The sequence below is a fragment of the Hevea brasiliensis genome, chromosome 7 (assembly GCF_030052815.1).
Source record: "Hevea brasiliensis isolate MT/VB/25A 57/8 chromosome 7, ASM3005281v1, whole genome shotgun sequence".
NCBI classification, from domain to species: Eukaryota; Viridiplantae; Streptophyta; class Magnoliopsida; order Malpighiales; family Euphorbiaceae; genus Hevea; species Hevea brasiliensis.
In genome coordinates this window covers 3235812-3261888 of record NC_079499.1, presented here as the reverse complement: position 1 = coordinate 3261888, position 26077 = coordinate 3235812, and the positions used below count along the sequence as shown (strand labels likewise).

The following is a 26077-nucleotide window of genomic DNA, read 5'->3' as shown; positions in this document are numbered from 1 at the left end:
TACTAGGGGTGTGCAGTTTTCGGTTTAAACCGAAAAACCGAACCAATTAATTCGGTTCAATCGGTTCGGTTTTAAATTTTAATCGGTTCGGTTCGGTTTATAATTTTGATAATTTCGGATTAATCGGTTCGGTTCGGTTCGGTTATTTTCATAAAAAAGTCAAAAAAACCGAACCGAACCGAAATTATTAATATATATAGGAAATAAAAAAATCGAACCAAATTGAATCGAACCGAAATCAAAGAAAACCGAACCGAACCTTAAGATTTTTGAGTTTTGATTTCTAATTTTTTTTGTTTTTATGTTTTTATTATTTAGATTTAATGTTAAAAATATGAAATTTTATAAATTTCGATTTGATCGGTTTAAAACCGAACCGAACCGATATTTATCGGTTCGATTCGGTTCGATTTTCTCTTATCAATCGGTTCGGTTCGATTTTTAAAATTTTTTATTTTCGATTTTCAATTTTATCGGTTCGGTTCGGTTCGGAACCGAACCGACCGTTTGCACACCCCTAATTGTTACTCTTCCAGCAGACGTGCTGAAAAAGATAGGTGGCGCAATGAGGATAGTGCCAATCTTTGAGCTTTGGCTGCCCAAGTTTCTTGTTCTTTGGGCTTATGGCACCAATCTTTGTAGGTTAGGATTGACTGGGCCTCCAATTACTCCATTATACTTATGGCTATGGGCTTGGACGTCTAATTAAATAGTAATGGATTTTTTTTCTTTAAAAAAATAATATATCTATTATTTGTTATTAAATTAGTATGAAAAAATTACCCTTAAAATCATCTAAAAAATGATTTTAATTTATAATAATTATTAATTCGTAAGTATATCTAATAAAAAAAATTTTCAAATCTAACTAAATTGTAAAATAATTAACTTAAAGCTTACACAATGAAAGGAATATTTACACAAGATCAAATGGTGAAAAAATTAAACTTTGTAATTATAGAGATAACAGATCCTTTAATGATGCAATTATTATTATTAACTAGATCTTATATAGAAATATTATTAAATTAAATATTTATATTAAAATTTTCAATGCTATGAGTCTCGATATAAATAATTTATATTAATTACACTCATCCTTAAATTGATATTACATTTATTTATACTAATTGCTTAGTATAGAAAAAAAATAAATAAATTGCTTATGGACAATTCTCTTCACTGTAAAAACCATTTGAAGAATGAGTTGTATAATCAAGCCAGATAAGGGGGAATTTGAGACAAATTCATCCAAGAACAAAAAAACACAATATTTTCTTTATCTTAGCCTATAAACAAAGACTGACATTTTTGGAAATATCACGTGTTTGGATTGAGTGTGCTACAATTCTTAGCATCACTAATTTTATAAAAGCTTGTCAATCCTGCAACATCTAAATCTTAACTTGCTATTTACAGAAGCATGGATAAAATCAAATTTGCTTCTGGGGTTAGCGCCAGTACTGAGCCCAGCGATGAATGGTCTCAACCATTTGTGGGAACAATGCACTAACACTCTCATTAATAAGATCCTGGAAAAAGTGTATGGCAGCCTCATCATCCAGATCCAACCGAAACTTCTCTTGAAGCTGAAAGCATCAATACAGCTCTGATAGTAAGAAGAAGGATAAACATGCTCCAGTTTGAATCAACAGATTACTTAAGGAAATTACCTTAAGAATGCTCTTTTCAGGATCAAAAGCTATGTCCGGAATATTGGAACCCGCTATCAGGTGGAAAAGATTCAAGATTAGGTTACTAGATTTTCGGAGGATGTTGTATGCTTCACAACAATATGATTTGAACCTGGTATAATATTGGCTGCAGAAAAAAAAGTAGGCAAAATTAGTCAAACATCTGCTAATTTGCATTCTCATATTCGCACCAGCACACAATGACGTGAGAAGTCTAATCTTTGGTCATATGGATAAATCTACTTCTACTTATCTTGTTGATATAGAACACAAAGAACACTCAAAAGAGGGGAACATATAAAACTAATTTAAAAAATTAGTGTAAAAGAAAGAAGAAAAATACCTTTCTGCGCCACCCATAGCCTCAACCATTTCCTTACAGAGCTTCATTGGTGGAGGAAATGGTTTAGGATCCCGTCCAAGAATGAAACCAAAATCGACATGGAAAAGACGCCCATCATCCCTAAGGAGAAGGTTATCAAGGTGCCTGCAAAACAAGAAAAATGAAGATGTTTGAAACAGCAATAGCCTTATGAAGCAGAAATTTAAGATGCTAGCAGATTGAAGTAACTTTTGCACAAAAGTAGAATGGCACTTGTAGAAAATCATAAATATAATAGAATTGTAACAGAATACAGGCATGAAATTTCAGATGTCAGATTGCACGTCAATACAGCATAAAACAGCAACTCTAATTTTCACCTTTCTTACCTTTCTTTTCATTTTCTTTTTTAAAATTTTGACTTTCTTGCGGTTAAAGAGGCAGAAGTACACTTTCCATAAGCAAAGTGAACCAAGGAAGGAGGGGAATGGAAAAAGTGCATTTCTTGGTTTTACACTGTGAGGAAGCACCAATCTTTTCTTTTTCTCTGAATTTAAACTTCATGCAAATATGATCCACAAAAAAAAAGTTTATGCAATTCAAAAAGGATATAATTTTGCATTACTAAACTTCAATAAGAAATTATGAATTCATCTGATATTTTACACTGCCCAGAAATATGTAGATTTTATTTCTAAACAGAACACCCAAAAAACTTAATATCATGGTCTATAGTATAGTGTTGGCAAATTTGAAGAAACAGGCACACGGCCTCCCCACCCCACTCTTCCCAACAGGCTTCACTACAAAATGGAAAGATTAAAGTGCTCATCCAAGTGGCATGATGCATATCTAAACATTTTAATGTACATAACTAAATGATTACCGGTCCCCAATTCCCAATATGTATGTGATGACAGAGTATCCAGCACAACTTTTAATAAATGTTTCAAGACAAGTGGCTGTAATCCCAAATGGTCCATGTTCATCAGGATGAAACTTCTGCAAATAGCTTATAATGCTTCGATGCTCTGAGAGAATCTGGATTTCAAAGACACGATGCATGTTAGTAAGATATTGCAAAAAAGATTTCCTTTTCCATAGCTCTACTACATACCATATGGTGATTCATTCAGTATATTGAGGATGGTGATTCTCAACTCAATTATTTTTAAGAAGAAAAAAGTAATTGCGAGCAGTGACTAGACACCCCAGAGAAACACCATTCAGATTATAAAATACCTGAGCTAATGATCGTGATGGTATGAATTCAAGCATGCCTTCATCTTGTCCAGTAGCAAGCACCTTATATGGAGTTAAGTGCAGATCGAGGTTTTCCAGTTTAAGTAGTCGATCCATTAGAGATACCATTTGAACAACCTACAAGACCATATATATAAGTGCACTGCACATACCAAGGCCTCACAACATCCCTCATCACTACAATTCCTGTCAAGTACACATGGTTAGTGCACGTGTTGTTTTTTTTTTTTTTTTTTTTTTTTTGCGTGCGTGTGTGTGTGTGTGTGTGTGTGTGTGTGTGTGTGTGTGAGAGAGAGAGAGAGAGAGAGAGAGAGAGAGAGATGTTGCAAGCAGTTACTAAGCATTAAATATTCTTAGCTAGTGTTAAACATTTACCAATTGATCTTGCCGAATATCATCACCCTTCTTAAATATGATTTTGCTAGTTCCACCACATTGTGTTCGGAAAGTCAAACGCAATGGATGGAGTGCGCTTTTAAATATTGATGACTCTGATGGTACAATCCCAGTGATAAGGACACCAGGTGCAAGTGGTGATCGTATTGGCTGAAAATATTTATGCATTAGTTACACATAATAAATAAGCCTTTAGCAGAAATTTAAAATTCAACAGCTACTAGAATGAAATGTCATGGAGGCTATAGAAGCTTATTAAACATTGTGATCAAGGAAAAATACCATGCAATTCAATACATACCTCTTCAAAATAGGTTAGCTCACTGAGAAGACCAGAGAGAAGTTGTCTAAGCTTTTCAATTTTTTTTTGAGTGTTGCCTCGCACATTTCTTACATCTCTCATTATAGAACATAACTGAGCTGTCAATTCTGTCTGACGCACCAAACTCTGCCACAACTTGAATCCATCTTCCTCTCCATTTGGACCACCTGCCAACTGTGATGAAGAAGTCATATCATCAAACCAAGAAAAATAAATTAACAATCAAATGTGTAATCATCCATTCATCCTCAAATCCATGGTCTAATTACTTAATGCGGCAGAAGCATATTAGGCTAATGCCAGTTGACAAATCAATTTGCTTCATCTTCATACTAAGAGGTACATTCCAGCCAAAACAGTTTTTGGCAAATTCAGAAGGAATTGCAGATTCCTCTATGACCAGCTGTGCTTATTATGAATTTATACCAACCTTTAATACAATTTGTATAATTGATACAACTTAAATGGAAAGAGAGAAAAGAGGAGGAGGAGAAAGAGAGAGAGGGAGGGAGCAGGAAGAGAGGGGGGGGGGGGGGGGGGGGCGGGGGGGGGGGGGCGGTGTGGACATGACATAATCAATTACAAAATCATTGGCAATGGTATTATGGAAAACTAAGTTGCAGAAATGATTAATGAACATCTTAAGGACTCACACCTTCATCATATTCTCTTCCAGGATCTCGTAAGTACAATAAAAACGTTTGGCATATGCAGGATCATAAAGTTCCACAGCAACGTACCAACGAAGAAAGCTTGCCAACTCAATGTTGTTCAACGCTGTCAAAACCTAAAACAGTCTCAGATGTGACAAAGTAACCAACTGCACTATATTTATCATCGTTGTCAAACCTGGATGAGCTCATCTGGTTCAACCAGAAAAACTGGGAACCATTCCCTTGGCTGGTCTGGTTTATCCCTCAAACCCTTTTTTGAAAAAAAAAACCTCAGAATTGGTAAGGTAATCAGTGAACCGGGATTGAGTTTAACGAGTTGGGCAGGCTCTTAGAAGGGTGACATAACACTTAATCTAGCTACCACTTAACCATCATTTAGAGGGGTAAAAAAAACAAAAAAAAAAACAAATGCCAAAACCAGGTTTTGAACTGCAGGCTCATGGTGAGCTTTAAAGCTTGTTTCCATTTGAACTACCCCAGAACTTTTTTCTTTTTTCCCTAAAGACAATATGTCTCATGTGAAAAAAACTTTTTTTTTTTTTAACAAGGATTTGAACTTGAGAAGGCCTAATTAACTTCTAATCAAAGACCATTTGAACAAAGGTGAAAATTTAATAGTATATATCATACTTTAAAAGATGTTATTTAATTAACATAATAATTTAATACATGTAATTTAATTTTAAAAAGAAATTATATAAGAAAATATATTTTCTTTGAATATATATCTATTAAATTATTATGTATAAAACACATCAAAATTATTTTAATTTTTGGTTATATAATTAAAATAATTAAACTATTTCTTCTATTATAAAATACTACTCTCATAAAACCTACTTATTTTAATATAAATCAATTTACTTGTAATTTGTAATAAAACTACAAAATGCATGCATAGAATTATATATATATATACTATTAATTTATCTTGAATAATTGTTTATATTTAATTATTTAACTATTATTTATCTTATTTTCTTTTATAATGTGAATAATATATCAATTTTCTCTAATTTTATTGTGCTATAAAATAATTTTTTAGAAGAAAATTAGATATTGAAATTTACTAGATTTATTTTAGTAATTTGCTTATAAATATATCAAGTTACTAATTTTGATATAATTTAATGTATCATTATTAATTTATAAAAGGTTATTAATTGCATAGCATATATTTTTAATATTTATTGACTAGTATACAAATTGAACCTCAGTTCGACTTTAAACCTTTGACCATCTACCTTCACCGATTCAAAGACTGAAACTGGGTTACAAAACCTTGATGTTTACAGTTACACACACACACACACATAATTACTTTACATATGCATTTGTAGTGTAATGCTTACAGCGTTGGACAAGGAATTGACAAAGGCAAGATTTATCAGAGCGCTCAAACCGAAGAGCTTGAACAAGTTGAAGCAAGTAACACTGAAGCTCTTCATCATCAGCTCTTTCAAGAACACTAACAGCATATGCACGAACCTGTTTAACCAGAATTCCAATCAGCCACTATTCAGTCTGGACTCTGGAGTATGTGCAATTAATATCTATGTCAGGATAATTGAATCATACATCTTTAATTCCAAAGAATCTACAAAATTTACAAGTTTCTTGTCTGGGATATTATATGCCTAACAGAGCTTTAAATGCCATGATGTAGAATGAAGTGCACTTTTTAATGTTCTTTTGCAAATACTCCAGATAATTTTGAATGTTGCAAAGGCCATCATCCAATTATGGCGGCCATCAATTAAAGTCAAAAGGAAGAAAATTTTCAGACAGTTTTGAAATAATATCTATAAGGAATTTTTTTTCAAAACATGCCAATCCAAGACCACCACCAAGGAAAAGACTTGCTAACAATAATTCTTTGAATATGGTAAGGAAACCACAAGTAATCAACCCAATCTTAAGCACACCTACCTCTTCGCTTTCAAAAACAGGCGACAGAAGCTCCAGTGCATCACACACATCAATCATTTCCCATCTACCCATCATTTCTAATGCCTGTTTTGCTTCCTGAAAATGGATCAATAAGGATAACAATCTTCATAAATGACCAATATCTGGTTTACTAACAACATAAAAGGCATAAACTAATAGGATGACACTAGCAGATTAAAATCACTATCATTAAGATCAGTAGATGATGATATGATCGATTACTCTAAACCAACTACTGAACCAATATCTGGTGCAAAATCTTGCCATCTTTTTCGAACCTGCATATTTGCATGAAGTCGAGATCCAAAGTTTTATGCATGAGAAAAGGAAGTTAGTAACAGAAGAAAAAGTAAAAGGATCGTTTCAACTAGTTGACCTATATATTAGATTACAAGGCATATGATCCACAGAGAAAATAAAATAATGCTAACCTGAACATCGCTCCATTCAACACATCGTAAAAACTTTGTGAGAGCCCTCTTCTCAGACATCAAGGAGAAACGGAATTTCCAAAGAAGCTGTCTCTCATCTCCATTCAAAGTCCTTGTTGGAGGATATTTTAGAATTCTTTGTATTGACCTGAGAGAAAATGGTACAAATGACCTAATCAATACATGATGACACATCAAAACCTAGAAAACTTTTAGTCATCAGTTATGTCGCAGATAATCTAGCTAGCACATTGCACAAAACCTCAAAAGGAATCCTTTGTACAAATTCAGTTAAATGTATCGACATCCAACAATTACTAATGAAGCACTAAACTATGGACACACCAACACGGACACTGTCAATGTGTAAGTGAGATGCTCAGTATAGGCCAATGGCAAGACTGAATAGAGAAGTATAATTAACTTCAGATAATTCCAACTAGAGTTAACAAGCAATTATTTGCATCTTCCACAATTTTAAGTTTACTTTCGTTCATTGGAGCTTGGCTTCAGATCCCTGTCAATGATACCACGTGTTAGACTCCTAGCCAACTTTAGTTGCTTGTGCTCAGAGGGATTTATCTTTCCCAGTTCTGGGTCCCACACAATAACAAGTTCATTTGTTGAAGCTATAGGAGATGGTAACAAGAAATTTGCTCCTGACTCCTACATTTTAAACAAAAAAGAGTTACAACCATGTCCCATATTTTAACCAGCATCACATGATTAAATTCAATAGCCAAGTTAGCATGACCAGAAAACTAATAGATAAACAGTTTAAGATATCTTCAGGGAAAGAGTAAGACACTGATAATGAAAGTACGAGGCAATGGCATGACATGAACTTGACCAGAATATGATACTAACTTGCTAAGTTATTGGGTTCAAGTTTGCCTTAATCGTGTTTTTGCCATAATTGTGACAACAAGACTCAGACAAGATTATCATACTATTTCATATGCTGATCAACAAACCTGATACTGATAAACTTATGACAATTTATTATTTGTAAAATAAATTTCTAATTATAACTCTCTCTATATATACTCAACTCAATTAATCCTTAATCTCAAACTAGTAAATAAGTGATAAAGAATCAAGCAAGTTGAGAAATCGCAAATTAAAGAGCAGAAAAATATTGGCAACTGGAAAAAGAGAGGAATTCATTTATGAAACAGAGAAAAAAATTCCAGGTGAATACAAGATATAAGAATATCCCACATAAACCTCAGCAGCACTCTACTGCCCCAAGCTATTACAAGCAAGAAGGAAATACAATTCTCATGATCCTCTCTCTATTCTCTTCTACCCTATATATTTCTTCATGTTGCTGTTGTCATATGGCTACTGAAATTCCCTCTAACAAACTGGTACTGAGCTGGTACTTTGGTGCCAAGATTCCTTCTAACAAACTTGTGCTAAGGTTCCCTGTCTTATCCTCCAAATTCTTTTTATCCCTTCTGGTATATACCAGCCAATTTCTCTTCTCCCTTCCTTTAGGCTCAAGTGGAAATTTTTCTGCATCATTACCATCTCCTGAAATAGCAGCCTTATCCTCAAGGCTAAAATCTGGAAATTGACCTTGAAAGTCAGATACATCCAACCAAGTAGCTTCATCAAGTGGGTGCCCTTGCCATTGAATCAACAATTGTGGAATTGAGTTCCCATCCTTTTTAACAGTCCATCGTGCTATTATAGCTTCAAGAAGAGTGGGAAGAGGTTCCTCGATAGCAATTTTAGTAGGGAGGGATGGTATAATATCATGATTTCCCACAACCTTCTTCAGTTGATACACATGGAATACAGAATGCATTTTAGCAATAGAAGGAAGTTGAAGACGATGAGCTACCTAACCTATCTTGTCAAGTATTAGGAAAGGCCCATAAAAGAGAGGTGCTAGATTTGGACTAACCTGAGAGTGGACTATTTGCTGCTTGTAAGGTCGAAGTTTTAGGAAGACTTTGTCCCCAATTTGATAAGCGACATCCCTCCTCTTGGCGTTAGCTTGTTTGGCCATATGGTGCTGAGCTTACTCAATATTAAATTTCAATTGCTTTAATATCTCATCTCTATCAAGCAAGGCATTAGAGACAACTTCCACTCTAGTTTCTCCCAGTAAAAACCTTAGTAGAGTAGGTGTTGTTTACCATAGACAAGCTGATATGGTGTTTGCTTGGCTGCCCCTTGAAAGCTGGTGTTGTACCAGTATTCAGCCTAATGTAACTAATTAACCCAAGTTTTGGGTTGTTCAGATGCAAAACAACAAAGGTATTGCTCAACACTTCTAGTTAGGACTTCTGTTTGACTGTCAGTTTGGGGATGATAAGTTGAACTCATTCGAAGCAAAGTGCCCATTAATCTGAAAATTTCAGTCCAAAAATGACTGATAAAAATGGGATCATGATCAATAATTAATGATTGAGGGATGCCATTGAGTTTTACAATGTCCCGAACAAACAATTCAGCAACACTACAGGCTGTAAAAGGATGGCAAAGAGGCAAGAAATGTCCATATTTGGAGAGGCAGTCGACCACTACCAAAATACAATCCATGCCATGGGATTTAGGTAATCCAGTTATAAGCCAAGTGAAAGATCCTCCTATATCCCTTGCGGAATTGGCAATGGTTGGAGGAGACCAGCCGGAGATAAGACTTCATATTTATGACATTGGCAAGAAAGGCAAGAAGTAACAAATTGTCAAATGGATTTCATCATGCCCTTCCAATATAAGCCTAAAGCTATCCTTCTATAAGTGCAAAAAGCACCAGAATGACCCCCTGTAGGAGTAGAATGGAATTTTGTTATCAATCATGGAATCCAAGGAGAATTAGCAAGCACCACCAGTCGCCCTCTGTAAAATAAATTCTCTTGAATGATAGGGAAAGGAGGGTGAGCATTAGGATATCAACGAAGAGCAATAAGGACAGAACTCAAATATGGATCAGCTTGAACTTCTTCAGCTATATTATCCAAATTCATCCATTAAGGACGGCTCATGGCTGAAAGTTGAAGTGGCTCATCTTCTACACGCCTAGATAAGGAATCAGCTATCGTATTGCTTTTTCCGGGCTTGTATTCAATGTCAAAACGATATCCCAATAATTTGGAGAGCCAACATTGTTGTGCAATGGTAACAATCTATTGTTCTAATAAGTGTTTGAGGCTTCTTTGATCAGTTAGAACTAAAAATTTCTTATCAAGAAGATATGGTCTCCAGTGATGAATAGCTAACACCAATGCCATTAACTCTTTTTCATAAGTTGAGAGAGATAAGGTCTGAAGGGCTAGAGATTTACTGAAATAGGCCACTAGTCGCCCTTCCTGTATAAGTACCACACCCACTCCCATACTTGAAGCATCGCATTCAATTTCAAAAAGATTTTTGAAAATCAGGCATAAGAAGAACAGAAACTGAGACCATAGCTTGCTTGAGTGTATCAAAAGCATTTTGAGCTGCATTAGACAAAAAAAAAATTTTGTTGTGATTCCTAGTCATAGGATTAAAGCCGGATGGTTGAAGTGGAGGCGTGCCACGGGAGTTTTATGTGATCGTAAAATTCCCAATAAGTTGAAAGAAAAATTTTACTGTACAGCCATACGACCGACTATGTTATATGGTAGTGAGTGTTGGGCACTGAAAGAGTCGTATGCGTCTAAGATAAGAGTTGCAGAGATGAGAATGTTAAGGTGGATGAGTGGCCATACTAGACTAGACAAAGTCCGTAATGAGAGTATTAGAGAAAAGATAGGAGTGGTGCCAATTGAAGATAAGTTGAGAGAAGGGAGATTGAGATGGTTTGATCATGTGAAGCGTAGACATACGGAGGCTACAATTAGACAAGTAAAGCACATTAGATTAGAGGATAAAAAGAAAAAAAAGGGTAGACCTAAATTGACTTGGAGGAGAGTAGTACAACATGACCTAGAAGCATTACACATTTCTAAGGATTTAACCCAAAATCGTTTAGAGTGGAGAAAGCGAATTCATATAGCCGACCCCAAATTTTTGGGATAAAGACTTAGTTGAGTTGAGTTGGTTGAGTTGAGTTGAGTTGGGTTGTGCTTCCTAGTAAAGGCAGTAAGTGGCTTGGCTATCTTGCCATACCCTTGAATAAATCAGCGATATTAGCTTGTCAATCCCAAAAATCCACAAACTAGTCTTAACAATTTTTGGAGTACGCCATCTGACAACTGCTGAAATTTTGGTTGGATCCATAGCAACTCCAGAATGAGAAATAACATACCCCAAATATTCAATAGTACGACAGCCCAGAGAACATTTTTTTTCTATCAGCAGTAAATTGATGTTGCTACAATGTGAGCAAGACAGCTTCTAGGTGATAAAGATGATCTGACCAAGTTTTGCTATAGATGAATATACCATCGAAGTAGACAAGAACAAATCATCTCAAGAAGGACCAGAATATGTCATTCATTGTAGCTTGTAAAGTGGCCGGGGCGTTGGTAAGGTCGAATGGCATGACAACAAATTCATAATGCCCCCAGTGAGTGCGAAATGCAGTTTTTGAAATATCAACAACCGAGGCCCGAATTTTATGATATCTAGAGTGTAAATCGATTTTTGAAAAATATCTTCCACCATATAATTCATCAAGAAGCTCTTGGATTACCGGAATGGGGTATTTGTTAGGAATGTTAGATTTATTGAGCTAGCAGTAGTCCACACAGAAACGCCAACTACCATCCATTTTCCGAACAAGTAACATCGGGCTAGAAAAAGGGCTTATACTGGGTCGAATAATGCCAGCAGCTAACATTTCTAACACTAAACATTCAATTTCATCTTTTTGATGATGCCCATATCGGTAGGGATGAACTAAAATTGGTCCCATTCTAGGGTGCAAAGGAATAGAATGGTCTGTGGGTCTTGGTGGAGGTAATTTAAGAGATTCAACAAACATTAGAGAATTTCTGTAATAGAGCTTGTAACTGATCATGTTGAACTGAAATTAAATCAAGAGATGCCTCCAATTGACTTTGATGTCACCCAAAGTCTGTAACCAAGAGATGCCCAAAATAATGTCTACACCACCCAAAGGAAAAAATATAACAATCTGGGGAAATTGTTACATCGTCCAAATTAATTTCAACATTTTGACAGAGTCCAGTTGAAGATTCACAGCGTCCATCACCCAAACAAACACCAAAAGTAGATGTTTCAGAAATAGAAAGATTTAAAAGAGAAACCAATTTTTGTAAAATAAAATAGTGGTTTGCACCACTATGAAAATAACTGGAACAGAAACTATTTTACCTTGGAGCTTCATAGTTTTGGGATAAGAAATCCCACCAACAGAGAACAAAGGCAACTCCATCCGAGCAAAATAAGCCTCTATTACTTCTAGAATTTTAGGCTCAGAATGTTGAATTTCAGCAGCGTTGATTTCCATAAGACCCATATCTTTGTCATACTTTGCGACAATCAGTGTTCTGAGGGACTTGTTAGGGCACTAATGAAGGGATGAATAGGATTGCTTATATCCAAAACACAGTCCTTTAGCCCTCAAATCTTGGTATTCTTAGTGAGAGTATTGACGAGTGGAGCATGTTCTTGATGTGAAAGTAATGTTCTAAGATTTAATAGAAGAAGCTGATGCAGCTGTGGGCCGAGTTTGTGGAGAGTTGGTTTTTTCATTGGGCTTAGTGGAAGAAGAACCTGAAGACAATACAAAAGTGGATGAGGTAGAATGGGTTAGGAAATGACGCCCTAGATCCAAGTCCATGAGATTCTATCTTCCTCCCTAAATCAGGTGAACCAGTGATCAAACAAAGATCGGTAACTTGCAGCTCTCGTTCAACTTCTCTAGCAGAGGCCATGGCACGGGCTAAGTCAATCGCCTCATGACTGCGTAGTTGAACCCGAATTTGTTCCAGCAACCCATTGAGACAAAAACCCAAGATAAAGTTGGTCGGACAGGTTAGGGACATGAGTAGCTCTAACAATAAAGTCTTCAATACATTCAAATACAAAGGCGGTCTGTTTGACTGCTGCGAGGCATTCAGGAGGGCTAGCTAACATATCAATGCCATATGTTGAAAGAAGTTTCGAAGAAAATTGAGCCCAAGTGAGTTACGGATGCCGTTTATGAAGCCGCCTCAACCGATGTAATGCGTTACTCAGCATGCAAATTAAAGCCATAGAAATTTTTCGATCTTCTCAAGTTCCATGAATCAAGAAATAGTGCTTAACACAGGTAAGCAATCCCAACGAGTCCTCGCTCTCAAACATGGGATGCTCAATCTATTTAGGAAAAATGGCTAACTCATCTAGTTTCTAGATATGAGGAGGAGGGCAATGTGCTGAGCCCTCTACAGTGGATTCATGGCCTGGAGTTAAAGGATTAGAAATCTCCCCTTCTTCAAAAGTAGTTCTGCCCCCAACAATGGTGGCAAAAAAATTTTCAATAGCAGATAACTTGGAAAGGATTTGATCATAGTTAATGCGTAACTTAGAGACACCATCTTCTAAAATTGCTAGATTCTTCTCTACCATTTCCATGTGGGATTCCATTCTGGTGTGTGGAATTCACAAGCAGGTCGAACCAATTGAGAGAGTAAAGAATCAAGCAAGTTGAGAAATCACAAATTAAAGAGCAGAAAAATATTGGCAACTGCAAAAAGAGAGGAATTTATTTACAAAACAGCAAAAAAATTCCAGGTGAATACAAGTCCTAAGAATATCCCACATACATTGAAGCAGAACTCTACTGCCCCAAGCTATTACAAGCAAGAAGGGAACACAATTCTCATGATCTCCTCTCTATTCTCTTCTATCATATATATTTCTTCATGTTGCTGTTGTCATATTGCTGCCAGAATTCTCTCTAACAAACTGGTACTAAGCTGGTCCTTTGTGCCAAGATACCCTCTAACAAACTTGTGCTAAGGTTCCCTATCTTATCCTCCAAATTCTTTTTGTCAATTTCTCTTCTCCCTTCCTTTAGGCTCAAGCGGAAATTTTTCTACATCAGTCAGCTATATGGATCCATTTCTTCCATTCCACTAGGTCTAGAGTTACATCTTCAGAAAGATCTAGAGACCCTAAATCCTTTTTCACTATTAACCCCATGTCATCTAAGGCATGCCCTTCACTTTCTTATCTACCATAGCTTCAATATGTTCAACCTTCCATACTAGATCATTTATAGCTATTTATATAAGCATATTTAATTATTCTTTTATCCAGTATATACACACATATACACACACACACACATTTGTACATTTTAGAATTTTTTTTTAAAAAAAAAAGGAAGAAATCAACTAAATATATGATCATGCGTGTGCCACAAATGGTACAGAGGAGAGGTACCATGAGCCTCAAGTTCAAACACACTCAACTCAACTCAACTCAACTCGACTAAGCCTTTATCCTAAAAATTTGGGATCGGCTACATGGATTCTCTTTCTGATTCAAACACACTGAATCCGAAAAATAAACAAAATGAATGACACTGATAGAGATCAACAATTTGATCTATATTATTAATTAAAATTAAAAATTCCAAAAATATAAAACTGAAATTTCTATAGTTTTTCAATATTACCATGGTCCTAGAGCATATTCAAACCAAGAAAAACAGCCAAAAAGTAACCTGATAATTGTAGATAGGCAGTACCTGAAAAACAACTCGATGTTCAAAACTGCAGAAATCAATGACCAAGTATAAATGAGAACTTCCATTTCTACAGCTCTCACGTTCCTTGATTTTCTCCATAGCTTTAAATGTTAGACGGTCAAGCCAATCAATGCACTGAATTTGTCCCCTCTCGTATTTATTCACAAGCTTTTCTAGACGCTCTAACTCCCCACGTTCATGCCTGGGTACCTATTCCACAATATGCGGAGTAAACAATATAGCAGAATTTATCTCAGATAAACATCTCAGATCTTTATAGCTGTAATAGGAACCTTTCCAGGAGTAGTTGTTGGAAACGATCCATCAGCTTCTTTTCCTGGCCAAAGCCTAAGCTTTTGCTTGCCTGTTTTGAGTTGCATCTTACTGTTGAATAGAAGAATAGTAGCCGCACCAATTAATCCCTCATCTTTCCCCCGTGAAACATCCCAGACCTAAATTTCCAAGTAGATTGACGATCAATAAGAACTGAAATCCCAAAGATGTGAAGAAAAGTGGCAAAATGCCCAAACATTCACACCACAAAGGAAATGACTTTTGAGAACAACCAACATTATTTCCCAATTACAGATCAACTGAAGGGTAAACACTGAACAATACATCAGAGGGACTATTGGCAAAGTATATAAACACATCCACACCATCCATCCTCACAAACACACACTTGCATATCACAGATACTACTTCAAAGTATACCCAAGGAAAAAAAAAAGAGCTCGAGCAAGTAAATTGTCGACTTACTGTCACAGCAAGCTGCGAGTGTGCAGTTAAGTCTCGATATTTAGTACTCAGTGTAATCAGCTCATTCCAGTAATACGATGGTCCCGCAGACTCCAGCCTAGTAAACCACAAAAATTTGATTAAGCTGCAAAAAGGGAAGCAAGGAAAAGCACGTACACGCACAAAAAGGGGGCAATGAGTTTAACGTATACCTTGTTCTTATGGGAAGGCCAAATGGAGCGCCATCAATGTACAATGCACACTCGACGTAGAGCTCGGATCTTCTCTCCTCTGTTGCGGGATCAATTACTGCAGAATAATCAAACTGAAATCAATTAACCAAAAATAACGGGTATATAGCTTAGATTAAAACAGGAAATTGTCTAATTAGAATCAGAACAGAAAAGGCTAACCTGAATTTGGAGATTTGGTAGAAGGCAACAATCCTTCTAATCTCTCGACGCGGAAGGTCACCGGGAGATTGATGTCACAGGACAAGAAGAATCGAAACTCGTTTCCGCTCATGATTTTTTGGCTCTCTAACTAATTGACTTTCATGATTAGTGGGTTTCGTGAGCGCGGAATTGGGATTTTAGAAGAGCTGCGACTGAGGCCTGAGTGGGAAAACAGGAAACAGGAAATAGAAAGGAGCCTGCGTGTAAGCAAATAGAAAGCTGGTGGTAAATTACACAGGCTTGCCTTAGAGGAATATAACACTATGTGCCTAAATTTAAGTTTGCAATACAACTCTATAAAATCTGTCACATTTATGCTGAAATTGTATTTATTAAATTAAAAAAAAATAATATATATATGCTTTTAAATGGTATAATCACCATTGATATATTATTTTATTGAATAAAGATATGATTATATAATTTTTTTTTATATATTTATACTTAATTTATTTAAAATACATTCAAAATAGCTTGTAAAAAAATTGTGAAAGTATGAAAAATAAATATAAATTGAAATCAAATATAAAGAATAAATAGTAAGATAGAATTAAAATGTATATAAATAATTCTTATAAGATGGAGATTATCTTAATGATATTTAATGATATTTGTGTAAATTATTTTTTATTTTCTTTTAATGTCTTAGTTACTAAAATATCAAATTATTTAATAGATTTGAGAGAAATTCTTATTAGATATTGTATTTTTTATTTATATTATGACGTAATTAATTTCATTTTTTATGTGTAAAATTTATTTATATAATTTTAAGTATTACTTTTAGTTTAAATTTCTTAATATTAATTAAATTATAACTATTATCATAAATTTTTTATTATAAAAAATTAAATACATAATTCCACAACAATAAAAAAAATTATTTTAGTTTATATAATTTATAACCAAAAAAAATGTTCAAATAAGCTGCTTAAATTTTCATGCAAGTGCAAATAAGTCAATTTTAATTTTTAGGCTAAATTAATTTAAAAATTATATTAAAAAATAATAATTTCTTAAAAATATTAATAACTATTTTTCAAATTAAAATAATTTTTCAAAATTTTTAAATATTAAAAATGATTAACAATTTAAAAAATAAAAATAAAAATTCAAAGAACAATACACCCAAACACAATTCCATCTTCCTCTTGAAATATGGTTTTCGAAGAAAACAAAGCCACCGAATTAACGACCATTATACATCCAAATGGATTCCCATAAGATCCATCATTTCCACCATAACAACCATGTCCATGGCCTTGATTAGCTGATTTCCACACCCACAGGTGAGAGAATTGTCATGCCGAGGGGGAAGGCAAAGCTGGTAGAGCAGATTTCATCGAGATGCCCGTGTCTGCCGAAAGAGGGTCGACGGATGGACGTGGGATGCAGGGAGTAGTATTTACATTTCAGTATTATCAATTGATGTTATAAAATTGTTACCAAAATTCCAAGTTAATTATATATTTCTCTTCCATATTCTGCAAAACAGAATGTGTAAAACTCCCTATAAAATTTTATTGAAATTCGATTGAGAGAAATCGATCATGCTTTGATATCTGGATAACGATCATGCTTTATCTTTTAACGGGTAAAGCTAGTTACTGGCAATAATAACTCCAACAGAGCTGTTGTCTCTGTCTCTAGCATCATTAAACGCGCGAATTAGCTCTTTAATCGTCTGTGGCCGGAATGCATTCCTTAATTGTAATCTGCAAAAATCACGTAAAACAAGAGAAACCCACATTAGAAATCGCAGCTCTATGTATTTTGACTGCTTCCTTTCTCCAGAATTATGCATAATTCTCATCAAGATTAACCAAAACTAGACCTTTGCAATCCCTTCGCCAACGACTTTCTCATGTATAATGTCAGTGAACTTCTCGTCGGACCCGTCATTGGCATTTCTCCCAACGACTTCCTTTGTCGAGACTTCCCCATGGATTCTGTGATAGCTATCGTTATTGGTTTTGAAATGGCGGTTAGTGCTTCTTTTTTGAGATTGTAGCGATTGGATAGGATAAGGCTCCTCGCACGGAATAGTAGAAACGGCGTCGTGTGTAAAAGGGAAAGGTAAACGAAAATGGATCGAAGTGGCTCCGTTTCCGTGGACTAACTGTAAAAATGCAGCGAAGAAGAATGGGGCACTTCTTCTTGCCTTGACGATCATCGCTTGCGTAGAAACCAAGTTGGGGAAGAAGAAGGAGAAATTCATACATATCGTAAGTTAAATGCTCGAATTGCTGAGTTTGTGGGTTTGTAATGTTGAACCCCCTGTTTGAATCATGCTTTGCCAGGGTTTCAGAACGTATGTTTTAATTTAATTCCACAAAAATATTTCCATGTTAAAAAATCCCTGGTTCCATTTTCTCTCAGATACAGCACTTCCCGTTGAAAGGTAAATCTCTTCTTTCAACGAAGCATATGGCTGTGATTGTGAAAGTGATGGTGAAAACACAGAGCAATATTTAGAGATGAGATATAAAAATTACCTATTTTCTATTTAAATTGTTGATGTTCAAATTTGATGGGTCTAGGTTTGTCAGATCAACAACTCTAAAAGTGATAAGCGAAGCTCAACTCAACTAAGCCTTTATCCAAAAAAAATTCATAGAAATGTGTAATGTGTAATGAAGTCAATTTAGGTCTAACCCTTTTTTTTCTTTCTATCATCATCTAACTCATGTGCTCTATTTGTCTAACTGTAGCCTCCGCACCACTCCTACCTTTTCTCTATCTCGTTAGAGACTTTATCTAGTCTAGTATGGCCATTCATCCACCTTAACATTCTCATCTCTGCAACTCTGATCTTAGATGCATATGACTCTTTCTTTCAGTGCCCAACACTCACTATCATATAACATAGCCGATCGTATGTTTGTACGGTAAAATTTTACTTTCAATTTATTGGGAATCTTAGGATCACATAATCTCCACTTCAACCATCCTATGACTAACATTCTCCTCACATCCTCCCATCTACTTGAAGGACTGAACCTAGATATTTAAAGTGATTACTTTGGGAACTGTGTCTTTAGATCTGTCTTCCATGACTGACATTCTTTGATTAGTGTGAAAACTGCTCTTGGGCCTGTATAAAGAAGAGTATGGTTGTAGGTTGAAGTTGAATGATTGATGACGGGCAAAAAGAGTTAAATCTAACAGAGACAGAATATGGGGTGTCTATTAGTGATATGGTCCATATGGATGCGTTTGGGCAGATGAGTTTTCTGAATTGTTAGCATTGACTTGTTTCTTGATTATGCAGGTCTGATCAAATTGTTAGCATTGATTTCTTTCTTCAATTCTTAGTACCGGATGTGATTTTAGTCAGCAATTATCAAATTTAATTGCTTTTGCTGAATGTAGATGGTTGGTTCCTGACGCTTGTTTCTGCCATAGACGTTAGATCTCCATGGACATTGTTTCCTCTTGATGTTACTCTTTGGTAATTGTGTCGTTGAAATTTCAAATTTTCATTGATGATAATTTATTTATTGCACATCCAGTAATCAAGCGCTTAGTATGCTCTCTCACAACTAAACAATCCATTATGGGAAACAAGACCACCTTATACTCTACTATCAGACTAGCTTATAATACTGCTTCTATACTCTCACACAATGGGATTCAATGTAATCCTGCTGAAGAAGAATTCCTTTAAGATAGGACTGCCTAAATATAAATCCTTTACCTAATAAGCTAATGGTGTGATAGGGGTCAGAAAATCATGCCGACCACGCAAGTCAATACACAATAATTGAGTGCGAGAAGCTCAACAAGCATCATGATCTGACTGAGGCCGGTTGCTTGATGGCTTACCGATCTGTAGACAGTCAATTGGGGGGGTAGTAGGAGTATTCAACTCTCCAAAAGTTTGCCAACAGAAGGGATCATACATGTGATAGTGTTCTTGCAATGGTTTTAGTTCAATGGTGGTTAGGCTTACATCTATACATGGCAGGGCATCACTGCAGGCAAAGTGTACTGGTTTTACTGTGTATGTCCCTCTGATTTTTTCATAGTTGATTCCTGATAGAGCCACAGCTGATGTTTGGTTTTTGCATGTTCTTTTGTCACAATAGAATTGGTCAATAATAATTGGAAGTTGAACCTCAGAAACTTGAATGTTTGAGAAGAGTACCCCCTGCACAGAGCCTGATCCACCCTGCAATGCAATGTTTGAAATAATATTTGAGAAGCACTATAAGTAACTTGATTGAGTTGGAAACACTATGATAAGCTTACTAGGCAAAAACTTTTCAGGCTGATAGAATTTACTTTTGTCTGGCATTAGGTTGAAGTATGAACTTGGATATGTTACACATAAACAAGATAAAGCATCATATTGAGCTGTCAAGCTTGGAATGTGTTGAAAGTTTCAGTTGGAACATTTCTTCCATTTTCAAGACTGAAATCATCTTCTCAAAATTTGATTTTCTTTGAAATTTTGTCAGATTCCAAAACTTGTGAATAAAGTAGGTTGTTCAGAATGTTCATAATGGCTTGAAAATGAAATGTAAATATTAAAGACCTTATGAAAGTCGAAATCTTCTTGTTGACCTTTACATTTCAATTATATGATATCTTATTCTAGGTTAGTCTCATGCTTGACTTTGAATGTGTTTTGGTTTGTAAAAGCCAATTTAACTCTGCAAATTTTGAATGAAATGGGAGTACAGATGGCATGAATACCTGCCATGTCTTAATTCTGACACCAGTCATTGTATTGTGCATAATGACGTCTCGAACAGTGATGTTGGAGACACAGGCTTTGGTATTATCTTTTCCCAGACTTCCAATGCTGATTCCATGTCCTGGACCACAATTCACATTGTGTACGTATACATTTGAGCATCCAGTCTGTATAGAAATGCAGTCATCTCCTGCATAAATCATGACATTTTTATTTTTTTTGTCAGCATAAATTTGACATGGACATCCTTCTTTGTTCAATAATTATTGCAGACTAATTGGCTTTAAGATCAATGTTAAATTTTATCTATAAATTTGAGATTTGATCTTCTCATTTGATGCAGACATCTCTAGTTTATAAGGCTTGTTTCAGTAGGAACTTGACATGTGAACCCGTTTAGCATTTATTGCTATGTTATACTAAAGCTTGTCAGGCCTTCACTTAAAGAAGTGGAAAAGCAGAGAAAGGGTAATTGCTGATGAGGACAAAAGAAAACTCGTGAGGTTCAAGAAAAGATGTGTTCTTGGTGTCTTTAAGGTCCAACCTAATCCTATACTGGATCCCAATGATGATTTAGAGTATGACAAGTGTAAAATGACTGATGGCTATATTATTAAACAATTCTGCTATTGTTGGCCTCTACATGTCAAATAACTAGTGGTTATTGAAGGTTGACAAAACATTTCAACTAGAAGGATAAGGTTGTGTCTTTGTTTATCAGAATTCTATCCCAGGTATCTAAGCGTATATGACCTTTTCTGTCTGCAATTGTAAAAATGGTGTCAAAGTTTCCAAGTTTTTCTGTAGTGGTGGAACCTGTAACCCCCTTTGTAACTCTGCAGGTCTTACTCTAGTTTGTCAAGATTTAAGCTTACCCTGTGTACCGTTTTGTTTAATTAAGCATGGTAATTAATATAATTAATCTGCAAGTAAAATAAGTACCACAAGCAAGATTACTGCTGTGAACTAGCACATCTTTGGTGTTCTGTAGGTGGATTCCATCCGTATTAGGACTGTCGCCAGGTGACGAGATGCTTATATCATGAACCACCACTCCCATGCAGTTATCGAACTTGAGGTGGCATTGGGGACTGTTTTGAATTGTAATGCCTGTGACCGTTGCATTGAAACTTCCATAAAATCTTAGTGCCTGTGAAAAGAAAACAAGTCAATTATGTTAAGGGACTGAATGATCTTGAGCTGTAATAGAAATCTTCATAGTTGCCAAGTGGTCCTTACTGTGGGCTTGATGCTTGGCATTGTCTTACTGAATTCATTTCTTATCTGCCAGACAATTTGGAGAGAAGCTTGATTAGATGCAAATATAATGCATATTTTTGTAGCTGATATACAAACTGAAGGTAATTACCGGCATTGGTGGGTGTTTTTCCACTGTGTTGTTTAGTGGGATAATGAGTTTTGTCTCATCATCTACAGGATCATCAAATGGGTAGTCTTGCCACCATACTGAGCCACTCCCATCGATGGTGCCTTTTCCCTGAATTGTAATTCCTTTAAGCTTTGTGAATTCAATCCACCACAGAAGACCTTTACCCCAAATGTTGGAGTTTGTTGGAGCAATAATTGTGCCATCCAGCTGAGAAAAATTCAACTAATCAGTTTATCAGTATTGAGTGCATTACTGTAGTTCTCTTCTGTATGAATTTCTGCTGCTCCAACTCTTCTCTTTACAATAGCGTACTCGTGTGGGATGTATAATTGCACATCAGACATCTAAAACAGACATAGGTAAGTTTTCTTCAGTATGTTGTTAGAATTTCTGTTGCTCTGTCTCTTCACTTTATGATAACATGCCATGTGGGATGCATATTGGACATTTAAAACAGACATGGATGTGTCTGACAGTCCGTATCTTATTTTGAGCTACACAGATTAGAATGCATCTTCTTGTTAATGTATTTGTCACTTTTACCTGAAATGCAATGTTTGCTTGACAGTATGGACCAGAGAAAGAAATAGGTCCCACAAGGAATACATATTCTGATGGAACGAGCACCTTTGATGCCTCCACCTTACAAGCAGCTGCCCATGCAGATTGGAATGCCTGCGATGCACCATAACACACCATACTTTACTAGGTAACAATGAATATATGCTGAGAACTACAGTTGGTTTTGGTGTTGGGTTCATGGGTTGTGCCTAAGCCTAACTGTATACGATTATTGTTGGGAGTTGGGACCATGAACAAACTGCTGCAACGAGATTTTTTTTTTTCAGGGGTGGGGGGAGTGGCCCCCACCTTGAGTTAGTTTTGTGCTTCTGTTGTTTTTTACATTTGTATGCTATTTACTTGTTAGGTTTCCCTTGTTGTTTTCACGTGTAAGCTTTCTAAACCTGAGGCAAATCAAATTGTTTTATAATAATATTATGGTAAGGTCTAGATATGTATTCTTCATCCAAGCTCACCAGACCTAAATTTGGTGGATTTGGCCTTCATTCCCTTTGCTTTGTTGAAATCATGCAAAATGTGAGAGCTATATATCTATAGATGGAAATGTGCTTCTATTGGTAATTAATTGCATTGCCTGTGAATATACATGGATTTTTAGTTAAAATCATCTTGTTTGAGGAATATGAAGAAATGTTCTGTTTACATGTGAAATGAGGGCAGGTGAAGCCGACATGCATGTCAAGACAAATAAAAATTCTGTGTGGTATGGCCTTTGCCTGTGAGTGCGGTATGAAATTTTCATTGGGGCTGTGGGCACTAGGCTGGGCCATGCCACTCTAAAAGGACACTAGTGGTTAAAATGTCAAATTCTAATTAGCCACTAGAAAGGGTTTGGATTAATGGGATAGAGAAAGCTACTCCTTGTGGATAGTCCTATCATAAGACGGAAGCAAAAGACACTAAATTGTGCACCAAACATCAGAATTTGTGGGAATTCTACGTGTTAATGATTAAGCAACATTGAACTTTTCATGCAATTTTCTTCTTACCAAAAGCACTTCACAGATTTAAGCTTGTGAGTATAAATGGGAATTGGATATTAACCTTTGTATCATCGCTCTTTCCATCTCCTTTAGCACCAAAGTCACGTACATTAAAGGTTGCAGAGCCTTTGGTTGGTGAGCTTGATGGTGGCGCGTATTCTTTTGGTGGTTTTGAAACAGGGGGAGGCAATGGGGATCTGTGAGATGGTGGTTTTGGTTTTGGTTTTGATTCTCCATTATGGTGGTGGTGATTGCTTCCATTACTTTTTACTTTCTTCTTATACAGAGAAGCAGAGGTAGCTCTGTTTTGCCTCCAATGCCTGCCTCTTCTAGCAATGCAAGTATCAAAACTTGAACACCAAACTAGAAAAGCAATGAAGAGCATGAATGAGATGCTTCTAAAACTAAAAGCACTCATTTTTAGTGTAGATATGAGAGAGAGAGAGAGAGAGAGAGAGAGAGAGAGAGAGCTTCTTGAGACAGCCCAAAATAAGTGAAGGTTGAGTTTATATAGGGAGAACAGACCAAAGCATATGAGACTATTGCAAAGCTAAACAAAAGATGATTATTATTATTGAATCTTCTGCTAATGCCATTGATGGGTATTAATGTTGATTCTCCGTTCTCTTTTTGGCTGTTTAATTAAATAGGTGTTTTCCTCTCTGTGAATTCTGGTTGGGACTAATTTAGCTCTCCCTTTATGCCACATGTCAATATGTTTTGCATGTGACTCATCCAATCAACAAATGTAAGCTAATGGAGTACGAGTATGAGCAAAAAATTATAAAAAGGACTAGAGCTACGTCTCTCACCAGCGTACAAAGGAACACAAATCTTATCTCAATAACATATTTGTTGATTATAATTGAAAATTAAAAGGAATAATTTTCCTATCATTGTCGAAGTTACACTTGCTTTTGATGTCTTCATTTGCCTGTAATGGGCATTGTAATATCTTAAAAGTTTAAAACAAGTATATGAATTGCAGTAAAAAAGCCAAGAAGGGCACACGTGAGTGGGTCTACAATGTGTCAAGGGCACTGATTATAACAGCTCTTTTATGGTCACATGCAACGTTCACGGGTTTCATTTTTGTTCTTTGTCCTGCTTCTGCCTCTGCTACTGCTTCTGCTTCTACCCTTCTCTCTTAAACCATGGCTAGAGAAACTCTAGGGCCTGCAATGCTTCACTGATAACTTTTAGGTTATAAAAATGGAAGAAAATAAATTCCAACTAAATTTATTATTTATGTTTTCAAGCTAAGATGTGCATCTACAAGATAAGCTTGCAAGTGGCCAATTCAAGTGGCAAGTGTTAATCAGCATTCCTATTCCTATTATGTTGTTGAGAGTTTGAGTCTTACCGAGTTTCTTTTGATGAGTAATTTATACTGCACTTTTCAATAAAATTGATAGTATGCCAGACTCTGAACTGAGGGAGCCTCCACTCACCTAAAATTTTAATTAATCAAAGAAAAATCCTGCAATTGCACATCTCAATAGCCCTTATCAGAATTGAAGATTGTAAAGAGTGTCTAAAATTTCCTATCTTGATACTGAATTAAAAATGTTACTATTACAAAAAAGCATTTTCCTCGAGTTTTAGACTAAATGTATTTTATTTTTGGGAAAAAAATAATTAGAAGAAGCAGCAGCAAAAACAGTACGCATGATTGAATACATATAACTCCAAATTGTATGAATACTATATGACAGTGGCTGAAAGAAGGAAACCTCCATGCGCCCCTGGTTTTTCTCTATGATTACACAATATTCATTCTTAGTCCCACCATCATTTTAATTGATTTTGAATCAGACTAAAATCAATCCAGTCAAACTTAAAATTAAAATTGATCAATGGTTCACTAGTTTAAATCGGATCAAAAATTGTCTTAAATTATTTTCTAGCTCTTCCTTATCTGAACTTTGAATTGAATCGAATCATAATTAACAATTTAATCTTATGAGAATTGAAATCGAAACCGCTTTTGAATTAAAATGAAACTAAAACTACAAATAATCGAAATTATTGAATTTAAATTTATCCTGACCACAATTGAAATCGACCCGAAACTGGACCCTAGAAAATCTATCTTGATTTCTTTTCTTCTCTTTAATATTACCATCAGATCATGTTAAATCCATCTTTTAGATGTGGACAAATAAAGCACTAATTACAAAGAGAAAAGCAGAAAAAAAAATTGTGAAAAATGAATTTTCTTTCTCTTTACAAAGAATTTAATGTTAAAGATTTAGAGTGCAAGATCTTCAAAATCATCTTTTGTTTCTCAGAGGACCAACTTGGCTCATAAATCATGAAATCACATAATAAACACTAGTAATTTCCTGCCCTCTGCACTAATAATCTTTGAAAACTGCTAATCTTGAAGATTGCAAAAGCTGCCATTCTACTTTAGTAAGACAAGTGGTTTCTAATTATTTGAATATATACACCAGTCTATCTGCCGTTTTTCTTATAATAGGAGTAAATACCATCATTGTATTCTGTTTTCTTTCCTTCTTCTTACCTTGATGCT

The 26077-nt window shown here is 35.5% G+C and overlaps 3 protein-coding genes and 1 long non-coding RNA gene across 6 annotated transcripts; 1 reads left to right on the top strand and 3 right to left on the bottom strand.

Moving 5' to 3' along the window:
- Positions 1-1250: 1250 nt before the first annotated feature.
- Positions 1251-16141, bottom strand: LOC110641632 (phosphatidylinositol 3-kinase, root isoform). The gene is made up of 17 exons (XM_021793433.2): positions 15846-16141; positions 15645-15741; positions 15454-15550; positions 14988-15146; positions 14695-14904; positions 7540-7718; positions 7053-7200; positions 6601-6696; positions 6024-6159; positions 4653-4774; positions 3977-4171; positions 3655-3825; positions 3259-3396; positions 2903-3057; positions 2038-2181; positions 1674-1821; positions 1251-1589 (listed from the first exon to the last, which is right to left on the bottom strand). Exons 1-17 carry the CDS (start codon positions 15955-15957, stop codon positions 1452-1454), a joined length of 2445 nt encoding a protein of 814 aa, XP_021649125.1. The 5' UTR covers positions 15958-16141; the 3' UTR covers positions 1251-1451.
- Positions 16142-17386: 1245 nt separating this feature from the next.
- LOC110641636 (1,4-dihydroxy-2-naphthoyl-CoA synthase, peroxisomal) lies at positions 17387-18479 on the bottom strand. Its single transcript, XM_021793437.2, has 2 exons — positions 17722-18479; positions 17387-17602 (listed from the first exon to the last, which is right to left on the bottom strand). Exons 1-2 carry the CDS (start codon positions 17829-17831, stop codon positions 17488-17490), a joined length of 225 nt encoding a protein of 74 aa, XP_021649129.2. The 5' UTR covers positions 17832-18479; the 3' UTR covers positions 17387-17487.
- An 863-nt stretch (positions 18480-19342) lies between these two features.
- On the bottom strand, positions 19343-24130 carry LOC110641635 (polygalacturonase At1g48100). Of its 3 annotated transcripts, none has more exons than XM_058149726.1 (7): positions 23603-24120; positions 22520-22651; positions 21956-22183; positions 21826-21870; positions 21529-21736; positions 20586-20776; positions 19343-20058 (listed from the first exon to the last, which is right to left on the bottom strand). In XM_058149726.1, exons 1-7 carry the CDS (start codon positions 23957-23959, stop codon positions 19666-19668), a joined length of 1554 nt encoding a protein of 517 aa, XP_058005709.1. In that variant the 5' UTR covers positions 23960-24120; the 3' UTR covers positions 19343-19665. The 3 variants fall into 3 exon arrangements, with proteins under 3 accessions (XP_058005709.1, XP_021649128.2, XP_058005710.1); XM_058149727.1 differs by having other exon boundaries at positions 19884-20058; positions 20590-20776; positions 23603-24130; XM_021793436.2 differs by lacking the exon at positions 22520-22651 and having other exon boundaries at positions 23603-24123.
- On the top strand, positions 21731-23002 carry LOC110641637 (uncharacterized). Its single transcript, XR_002492322.2, has 3 exons — positions 21731-21947; positions 22024-22335; positions 22545-23002. It is a non-coding gene; the product is annotated as an uncharacterized LOC110641637 (long non-coding RNA).
- Positions 24131-26077: the final 1947 nt, after the last annotated feature.

What these genes read in the sequence shown, in the direction of transcription:
- LOC110641632 (XM_021793433.2), bottom strand. Translation starts at nt 15,957, where the DNA reads ATGAGCGGAAACGAGTTTCGATTCTTCTTGTCCTGTGACATCAATCTC. An exon ending in AGCTAACCTATTTTGAAGAG is followed by an intron (nt 3,826 to 3,976) that starts GTATGTATTGAA and finishes AAATATTTTCAG; the next exon opens with CCAATACGATCACCACTTGC. An exon ending in ATATTCGGCAAGATCAATTG is followed by an intron (nt 3,397 to 3,654) that starts GTAAATGTTTAA and finishes ATGGTCTTGTAG; the next exon opens with GTTGTTCAAATGGTATCTCT.
- LOC110641636 (XM_021793437.2), bottom strand. Translation starts at nt 17,831, where the DNA reads ATGGGGAAGTCTCGACAAAGGAAGTCGTTGGGAGAAATGCCAATGACG. An exon ending in TTGGCGAAGGGATTGCAAAG is followed by an intron (nt 17,603 to 17,721) that starts GTCTAGTTTTGG and finishes TGATTTTTGCAG; the next exon opens with ATTACAATTAAGGAATGCAT.
- LOC110641635 (XM_058149726.1), bottom strand. Translation starts at nt 23,959, where the DNA reads ATGAGTGCTTTTAGTTTTAGAAGCATCTCATTCATGCTCTTCATTGCT. An exon ending in TGCCAAGCATCAAGCCCACA is followed by an intron (nt 21,737 to 21,825) that starts GTAAGGACCACT and finishes TTCTTTTCACAG; the next exon opens with GCACTAAGATTTTATGGAAG. An exon ending in CAGCAGTAATCTTGCTTGTG is followed by an intron (nt 20,777 to 21,528) that starts GTACTTATTTTA and finishes TGATTTATGCAG; the next exon opens with GAGATGACTGCATTTCTATA.